The sequence below is a fragment of the Micromesistius poutassou genome (assembly GCF_964030765.1).
Source record: "Micromesistius poutassou genome assembly, chromosome: 16".
NCBI lineage: Eukaryota > Metazoa > Chordata > Actinopteri > Gadiformes > Gadidae > Micromesistius > Micromesistius poutassou.
This window is the reverse complement of record NC_140286.1, coordinates 9076161-9086300: the sequence shown is the minus strand read 5'-3', so window position 1 is coordinate 9086300 and position 10140 is coordinate 9076161. Positions and strand designations below refer to the sequence as shown.

The 10140-nt window shown below is 48.8% G+C and overlaps 1 protein-coding gene across 1 annotated transcript in view; it reads right to left on the bottom strand.

Moving 5' to 3' along the window:
• Positions 1 to 10140, bottom strand: part of LOC311361054 (receptor-type tyrosine-protein phosphatase F-like) — a 121637-nt gene that overhangs the window by 27873 nt on the left and 83624 nt on the right. Inside the window, 2 exon segments of the mRNA XM_084481228.1 lie at positions 670 to 827; positions 8393 to 8623. Coding sequence (XP_084337354.1) covers positions 670 to 827; positions 8393 to 8623 — 389 coding nt within the window.

Genomic DNA, 10140 nt, shown 5'->3' with positions numbered 1-10140 from the left:
CTAGCGTTCGGACTGGGCCAACTGGGCCGGAGTCGCCGGTCAGAATTCAGGGTATCCCCCTGAACCTCGCCACCCCCCTGGCCTCTAGACAAATCACATCCCCCATTCTGGCTTCATTCCGTCAAACTCTCAACTGATGTGATGGTGATGAGACCGGATGTTAAGGCTTTCAGAGCAAGAGAGAGAAAGGGAGAGGGATAACCACTGGTGTCAGTGGGGAAGCACACACAGAGACAGAGAGAGAGAGAGTGAAAGAGAGAGAGCAACTGGTGGGGGGGAAACAGAGGGAAGAAGAGAGAAAGAGGGAGAGGGGCAGAGCTCATTAGCAGTCCTGATGCAACCAAAGGAAACAATTCAATGGCCATACATCACTGAGACACAGACACACACACACCTACACCCCCGCAGACTCACCAACCCATACTCCACCCTCTTTCCCCCCAGCCCCCCATGCGCACACACACACACACACACCAGGGTGACATTTGAGCCACAACACTGCTTAAAGCTTCTCATTGACCAAACGGCTAATTCGAGCGATCAGTCCATAAGTAAGTCATTGGTAAAACACCGCTGACGCAGGCAGGAGGAGGAGGAGGACATCGCTGTGGTTCGGTCTCATGCGCTGTGGTCCGGGGCGCCGCTGCCACCGTGGGGGAGTCAGCTTACCTCTTGAAGAGGAGGATGGCGATGACGATGATGATGATGAGCACCACAGCCAACACGGGGCCCATGACCCAAAGCATCTCTGGCTGTTCCACACGCGGGGACACGTCCTGGATCTGCACCTGGATGAGGTCCGAGTAGGCGCTGGCCGAGAACGTCCTCTGTTGGGGAGAGAGAGAGAGGGGTGGATGAGTGTGATAGAAGCCAGACTGCCATTGCCCTCAGAGCGTGGCACATCCATCACAGTTTTCTTGCTGACACTGATAAAAGCTGTCGAGTCCTTAAGAAGCAGGGGTGGACTATATTTCACCAACTTGACACCTGTGCCTCGTTTTCGGTCTTGGGTGTGCCTACAGTGTCGTCTTTGCTTGTGGTTAAATGAATCAGAACCACCGGGTCCTCTCTTTGGTCCAGGGTGTTTTGCATGACACTTTTTCTGTCTGGAGTGGCTGATGACAAACTGCTAAAGACTCTTGCAGGCTAGCTACCGCTGGAGCTACCAGTCGCTGGCGACGCTAACCAGAGCGGTGACAGGTCAGCCCAGAGCAGCAGAGGCTGCTTCGGCCAGATGCTGTTGTTTTAACCAACGACAATAACCAGCTTGAGAGGGGCCGGAGACAACCCAGGACAACGTGAGGCAGTGAGACTGGCCATGGCTGGGGGGAGAGAGAGGGAGAGGGAAGAGGGAAGAGAGAGAGCTAGAAAGAGAAAGAGAAAGAGAGACAGAGAGAGAGAAGAGAGAAGAGAGGAAAGAGAGAGAGAGGGTATGTCTCCTGGCAGCAGAAATAAATGAGGGCAGAGAAGAGGACTCATCTCCTCTTCATTAGTGCTCACACCGTGACAGGAAGAAGGAGAAGGAGGAGGAAGAGATGGCGGCAACGGGGGGTGCGGGGGACCTGGTTGGAGATTTTAAATGAGACACATCCACTGTATTCTGACAGAAAATAACCAGTGAGGAATACGATTGTACATATTTGAGAACGGGGCGGTGCATGGGGGAAGAACAGACGTGACAGAGTTTCCAAAGTATAAATACAAATGGTGGCAGGAAGAAGTCCAAGGTGTGCATTTTGCATGGCGGGCGGCGGCGGGGTGCGGGGTCGGGGGTTTGTTGCCCTGGAGCAAGAACACAGCCATGAGTCAGCAGCCATTAAGGCTCAGCTTGTGTTGTATAAAACCGCTGTGTGAAAAGGGAAAGGGCAAGGCGGGGACTCGGGGAGGGGGAGCCAGCCTGTGACGGGTGACAGATCGATCACCAGCACGTCTGCCTCCGTCCTGGAAGGAGCCGGGGCTCCCAGCATGCAGTGCGGGAGCGGGTAATCCAGATCATTAGCCGCGCAGCTGGCTCCGCGGCGGGCACAGCAGATATTAATTGGAGAGAGATAAGGCAGGGCGAGCTGCTCGAGACCTGAGCCCCCCGTCGCAGAGTTAAGCTCACACACACACACACACACACCTTAACCCTATGGGATGGTGTAAGCTCAAAGTACCTCATAGGAATCTACCAATCATACCAGAAAGCGTTTTGGCATCTTTTTATCGAGGTGTGCCAGATGTTCGAATGCAATCCCGTGTTTTATTTTACGACTTTTTGGACGAAGCTGCCAGAAAGCAAAGTGTTACACACGAAGGTCCTTGTTGAAGGGCCTGTTCTCTGGAGATGAAAGGTGTGTGGGAGGTGAGGGAGGTTGAGGGTGCCAAATCACTGCAGTTATGAAGGAGACATGAGGGGAAGGAGTTGAGGGGAGGAGAAGGTGGGAGGACAGGGGAGGGGAGGGAACAGAGAGGGTGATTTCTGTGATCCTCCGTTTTGAAATGTCTTCTGATATCTCATAGAAGCTCAGCCTCACAGGTGCCTCATCATTATCATTATCGTTACCACAATGGGAGCGCACGTTGTGGAAAAACGGTCTGCCTTGTTCTTCAGCCGGCTATGAAGTGATGCCAGGGTGGATTTCTTTACGAGGTTACCTTTTGTTCGCAAAGCTTGTATGGGTATTACGTCGTGACGGCATGAGGAATTTCTTTCTTTGCAGTCTTTTCTATGCGTGCAAAATCTATAAATAAGACTCAGTGACAGTATTCGTTTTTCGCATTTTCAGAAAATACGGTACTGTCTGTGTGGCTAATTCATTTATATGTGCATCTCTAATTATCACTCTGCTAATCTGTGTGTGTGTGTGTGTGTGGGTCAACATCGGGTGTGAATTGTGTACTTCTGGTGTGATTTGGGAACAAAGGCACAAAGGAAAGGAGTAATGACGTTAGTAATGACAGTGTTTATCTGTGTGTGTGTCTGTATCTGCACGTGTGTGCGTGCGTGTGTGTGTACATTTGGATGTGTGCATGCATTTTCAAGGATTCTGAACCCTGGCTTTCAATGACACACTCGTGTGCTTGGCTCTCTGTTTGAAAGAGCAAAGACACTGTGCGAGAGATACCCTAACACGAATTGTACATTTGTGAATCTTCCTGGCGTATTTTTCAATGGGGTGTTATCCCCGCCCTCCCTTCTCGCCGTGTTCGTCGGGCGCTCCACCACTGGGAACGTGTGATCGCTCTTAAGTGTTTGTTTGAGATGAAGACGCGGGAGGTGGAGTGCGGAGGTGGGCGGAGAACAAAGCAGAGAGAGAGAGAGAGAGGTGGTGACGGAACGAGAGGTGGAGACCGAGAGAACAAAGCAGAGAGAGAGAGGTGGAGACAGGGAGAGAGAGGGAGGTGGAGACGGGGAGGGAGAGAGAGAGAGACAGAGAGAAAAATAGATTGAGAGGAAGAGGGAGATAGAGACTGCCAGTATGAGAAAGATACACGGCGGAGCACACGAGAGACTGAGGTGGAGCCAGAGAGACACAGAAAGAGATTGAAAGAGAGAGAGAGCGAGAGAAAGAATAGGAGAGGGATCAACGGATGGAGAGCGGGATCAAGACGGCAAGAACGAGAGACAGACAGCGACAGAGACAGAGTGAGAGCGAGAGACAGAGAGCGAGATCCTGAGCAAGAGCGCAGTATGGTGCTACCTTAAGATCCGGGGGGCTGCTGGGCTTCCATGGCATGTGTGGTAGTCTGGGTTAACATGAGATCACTCTGCCAAGTCAGCATGTAAAGGGTTGAGATGGCCAAGTCAGGGAGGAGGCGGGGGTTGCTTTATCATTTGATAAAGCATCTCAAACAAACACTTGCTTTATCATTTGATAAAGCAACAAACAAATAAACTATATTTTGTTGAAGCTTAAGCCTCCAAAAGAGATACGAGATATAAGAGGGGGAGAGAGATAAGAGGGGGCGGAAAGAGAGAGAGGGCGATAGGGAGAGAGAGAGAGAGAGATAAAGTAATAAAGTAGGAAGGGAGCTGGAGATATGGAAAGAGAGGGAGAGACACAGCAGGGACAGAGACAGATATGTAATATTTGCAACTACGCCTCTATCTGTGACAAACAGGAATATGGCTGCAGGGCCAGGCTTACCCCTGCTGGAACACCTTCTCCCCTCCACCCATAACAAACTCCCCCCCCACCCCGCTGCATAACCACTACCTCGCTCGCACATTCCCCAACTCATCCGTTCTGTTTTGCCATTCAACAGCAGACTACTCCACCTCCATCCACCTCCTCCTCCACCTCCAGCCACCTTCTGCTCCTCGAGAATACAAAGCATCCGGAGACCGGGAGACGTTGCTGGAGGGCTGTGTGTGTGTGTGTGGTGCAAAATACACCACATGTGATGCCTACTAATTCTTCCACAAGAATTTTCATTGCTCATTCCACAAGTGCTACCATGATATAATATTCATATATCAATATCTATATCTATCTATATATACCGTCCAATCAGAATACTTCTCATGGAGTCGGCTGTTGCCGTGTCGTTGACACACCTCTCCACGAGGTCATCAGAAAAGGGTGACAAATTAGCGCACACGCTACGGCCAACTCTCTGACCTTGTCACGCCCGAAAACCCCTTTCTGTACTACATCACAGGGCTGGGGGTCTCCTCCCAAACAGCCGGCGACATCATTGCACGGCAAATACACACAGCGACGGACACGACACCCAACACACACACACTTACCCCTACCTCCCTGCACCCTCCTCTACTGTCACACAGCCTGCTCCCAGCTCCGCCTTCTCGTCCCATTTCTCCTTTTAAATGGCACAGTTTACAGGCAACCGGTGTCTATCATCCTGTTTCACACCTCCCCTGGCTTGTTTATCCTCCTCGGGGCCCGCTTGAGCCAACATGCACTCTGCCCGATTCTTCTGGCCCTTTCCATCTCATCCCCTCGCTTCATTCACCTTTGTCCCCCTCCCTTGCATCATCCCCTATTTTACCCCTATCTTCAACGGATTTCATGCCCGCGTGCCTCTCCTTCGTGCCAGCAGTGAGCAGTGTTGCCTGGCTGCTTTGTGTCTTTACAGTGCCTTGTGAACCTGCAGCTGCCCTGTGTGACCACTGCATACACAGAGAGAGAGACAGAGAGAGAGAAAAAGGCAATGAGCGAAAGAGAGAGAGATCAAGAGAAAGCAAGAGAGAGAGCGAGAGAGACAGACAGAGACAGAGAGACATAGACAAGAGACAGAGAGCCAGAGTGAACAGCCCCCCCAGGGGCCGTTTGAGTCCTTGCATCCCTGTGGCCATGTTTCGAACTGTTGGCCCCATCTCGCGGTTCTGCCTCTCTCTGGCGTGGTGCTGCGTGTATTAGCAGTGGTAAAACATTTACAAGCACTAGGGGAGATAGCGCCTCAGCCCCCACCCCCCCGTCCCCATCCCACCTCAACATCTCTCCATTTTCGTCTTTCTTTTTCTCGCAGAGTGAAAGGGAATCGATCAGAGGTGTCTTTTATTGTCCACCTCAGCACTGACCGCGGCTCAGTGGGTGGGGCGTGGATTGATCAGGTCGGATCAATGGAGTTTTTTGAGGTAGTCTGGGAGTGGGGGGGAGGACGAGGGGGGGCCTGAGGACTCTTATCTGGCCCGTATCCCACGCTTAGGGGGGAGGGGGGGCGAAGACCGAGACGCTGTGCAGGGCCTTCTGAAGGGCGGCTTGAGGAGGGTGGGGGTTTGGGGCAGAGCTGGGTGCTTAAGTGTCTCGGAGGAGGAGAGTGGAAGGTGGGCAGCGGGTTAAGAGAGACTTCAGGCCCTGTGGTTCATGGTTGGAAGAAAGAAAGAAAGAAAGATAGAAAAAAAGACAAAAAAATAAACAAAAGGAGAAATGAGAGAATTTAAAGGTCCCATGGCATGAAAATTTCACTTTATGAGGTTTTCTAACATTAAGTTGAGTTCCCCTAGCCTCCCTATGTTCCCCCAGTAGCTAAAATTGCATTAGGTGTAAACCGAGAAGTAGGTATCTTGCTCCGTCTTTGAAAAAAGGATCGCTGAAACGCTTCGATTTGGGATCTGGCCCCATGTGACGTCATATGGGGCCAGGTTACCTCCCCTTTCTCTGCTTGGCCCGCCCAGAGAATTTGGCCCGCCAATGAGACAATGAGCTAGGACCGTGCTAGCACCACGTGTGTGTGTGTGTGTGTGTGTGTGTGTGTGTGTGTGTGTGTGTGTGAATACACACACTGTAACGCAAGTGTTCTTTGTTATTTGGATAACCGTTCTGCTGTTGGTGTTATGGCGTATAACACACAACACAATAACACAAGCTTGCATAAAGCTCCCATTTGGTGAAAAGACTAGACTGCGTCGGGTTGTCTGAGGTCTCTGGTATTTCCACAACAAGATTCGTAGTGGGGGATATCTCGGCCATTGTTGAGAAGGAATTGGGAACCGCGACATGGAGGAGAAAGGGATTGTTGACCAGGATTGTCTGCCGGAGCCCCTCTGCCCAGTAACTAATTACCTACTGCCCGGTGGCCAGGGCTCCGGTGTCCACTGCCCTGAATTTCTTGAACGTCTTCAAGTACTGTATTAGGGGCCCACTAACACCTATATTAAATCATCCATAAAATAGCATGCCATGGGATCTTTAAGAAAGACAGAAACCAACTTTCTTAGGTACTTTGTGGTCATCTGGTGGTCTAATCTGCTGAATATTCATGGCCTGGGTCCAGGAGGAGCCCAGAGCAATCCCATCCTAGCATCTCTCGCTGTGGCGAAAGCGGACCGTCCCACTGAGAACCCTGGGGCCTACATGCAAGTGTTGTTTGACTCAACGCACACACACACACACACACACACACACACACACACACACACACACCAACATGCACACACACACTTCGGTGAGCGCGAGGGTACAGCGTGGGCGAACCTCTATGCTAGCCAAAGTGTGTGTGTGTGTGGGGGGGGGGGGGGGGGGGGGGGGGCGTTAGCTGATATGAAAGTTGGTTGGCTGACTGAAAAGTTTACAGATGAAAGGCAGAAAGCCTTTCATGCGTAAACAATTTCCAGTTCCCCACTGAAGCTGCTGTGATTTTGTGGGGAGTGACGACGGTTCGATGTCGAGTGCTATAAATCTGAATGGTCCTGGCAGCAGGCTACAAAAAGGTGAGAAAATGCTTTTTCTTTGTGTTGAAGCCTTCAAGGTCAAATCGCCATTTTCAAGGTGCACATTGAGAAAGACTGAAAAAAACATGTTTTTTGTGTATGAATACAAGCATTAAGTGCTTGAGTAGGCTTTACATAGCGTTGTAATTCTCCATAGAAGAAGAAGAAAGAAGAGAAGAAGAAGAAGAAAGAAATCGTAATGGAAAGAGAAACAAGGATTGATGTTAGGGATGTTAACTACCCGTTTAACTGTTGACCGACAATATCATTTAAACTGATTAACAAAATTGTCTGGTTAAAGAAAGGGTTAAAAACACTAATTATAAAATAACTCCTCATGTTCTGAGGTGGTTTTTGCTGCCTTCGACATATAGGGCTGGGCCCAAATCTTTGAAAAGTGGAAGTAGTCTTGTAGTAGTAGTAGTAGTTTTGAAATCAAACATTAGGACAACTTGAAAATTACAGAAAACTTTTGGTTGTAGCCTAGCACATCGTCATTTATTCAGGTTAATTTGCTTTTAAGATTGCTGTTACATTTAATCAACGGGGTTGTCAGTGATGACATACTCTTAAGGCTTACTGTTCTGTCTTTTAGCCATATACATGCAGGCTTTAAGCAGGAAGCAGCCTCAGCTTTTTTTTTCCTCTCAGCCGAGATTATGCGTCTCATGCGGTAATCCCCACACTCGCTGGTACATTGTTACACTTTGAGGAACGGCAAGACCGACGGAGCTGTCAAGATTTGTTGTCAGTGGGAGCACTTTTAAACTTACCAATTGCCCGTTAGCCTGCTATATGCTAATCGCAACCAAGTGCTTTCAAAGCTGATATCATTAGTTAGTTGTAATATAAGCCTCGGTAATAATCAGTTTTATTTAATAATTCTGGGGGCACATGCTCACACAGGATTCCCGATGCCAGTTGGTGGCACTTGACACATTTCAGGCAACGCTGGATTTTAAACAGGTTTAAGTTTTTAACCATTCAATAACCTCCGGTAACGTGATGTTTACCGAAGGTTAAACATCACATGGAAGCTTGAAATTTGAAAGTGTGCGTTTGGGGCTTTCCTATACACTCTCAAAAAACCCTGCGGTGGGGGATTTAGGCATGTCACCATCGTCATCACTCCGCTTCATCCCCTATGGGACAAAAGGCTTCAATGAGCACTCTCCATTGCATTCGGTCCCTTTAGGCACGTACACGTGGGATGCTAACTTCTCGGGCTCTTACGTATTTGTCGCTGGCGTCACTGTCCTGCTCGCGCAGGGCGGCGAGCACAAAGCAGAGGTACTGCTGGTGTCCCGTCAGCGGCTTGTTGAGGAAGCCGTTGTAGCGCTTCTCGTCGCCCAGCGTGAAGGCGGCGGGCAGGGCGGCCAGCTTGGCCGTGATGTAGGGCTTGGCTGCGTCCAGCTGCCGCCGACGCCGCCGTCTCAGTACGGGGCCGTCACTCGACTCCAGCAGCTGAGAGACAGAAACAGAGAAAGGGAGGGAATCGTTTTGGTGTTTAGGCGCGGGATTCAGCTTTGAGGTCCCCTGATACAGTAGCAGGCCGTTATTAAGGGAGCTTATCAAAACGTTGTCAAATCCATCCGAATATTCACAATCAAAGTTGTTTGTCGTTTGCCAAACTCTGGTTGAGAAGGAAACGGAGAACCTAAGACACTATATTTCACATGTTGCCTCAAGACTGCTAACCCACAGATGTCATCGGAGGTCACTGCGTCAACATAGTGTAAAACGGAGCAAATCTTTGGGTCGTTAATCCTCTGGACTCACTGGAGGGTATTAAGATACTTGACCAGAAAAACACCAATAGCATGTCTCCAGTCGCACAGATAAAACGCCCTTGGGTCAGTGTTAAAGGTGAGCGTTTACGATAACCACGCTGTATTGCTATGAGGCTAGCAATTAATGCCCTATCTCAGGGGTTTTCAAACTTTGAGTGTGTGTGGACCACTTTATATAATCAAGAATTTTCGTGGACCACCTTATAATACACATAATAAAATATGTCTACACACAGTCCTACCTGAATTACCTGCACCTCTTAATAGGCATGTATTAGCACTAAAAGTAACATAGAATCAGTACAACAGGCTTGTTAAAAGAATGTTTACTGCACACAACGGCTGCCACATATTTAATGTATTTATTTAAAGCGCCCAAGGGCGTAATCAGGTTCATTTGAACACCAGGCTTATATCCATAGCAATGATAATGGAGTATTAAATATGTACGGTAATCACAAACAAACTGAACTGAACTGAACTGGATAAAGTCAAATATCAAATCTTCTCAAAGTCCTCAACGAACAGGCTGGGAGTTTGTCCAAGTAACATATGCAAAACATTACGGAAACGGGAGATCAAGAAACTTACGGTAAATTAAAATAATAATAGGCCTTATTTCTTCCATTTATAATTTAAAACAAATCGTTTCAGATATACACTGCCTATATATAAAGGCTATGCATGTGATGTGATCACATGAAGTTTTTTATTTTTTATTTTTAGTTTGCTTTTCAATGGACCACCTGCAGTACCGTCGCGGACCACTGCCCTATCTCGGCATGACTGCTATTGTGATTAACAAATGAGGGCTTTCCAAGGCATTTTGTTAATTGGTGTATTCCAAGGGCTGCTCCCGTCAGGGCTTTCATCCAACGTTGGACGTCCCAGACCAGGGCCGGCTCTGTGCTTAATGACTCTGGGAAGTGTCCTCTCTCCACATCGCCAATGTCATGGCAGTTGGGAGCAGCACCAATAGCAGGATGGGTAGAGCGCCAAGTTGAAAAGACACTCACAAGGTTACTTGGGAAAACAGGAGACAATTTTTATGTTTAAGCTTGTCATTTAAATTTGATTGTCTTTGATTTCCCCCGACATAGCGCAGGCCATTATTCAGGGCGCCAATCAAGCAGTCGTAAATCGACCCTTATATTCAGATTTCATATTTTGAGGGTTTATGCATTTTATGTT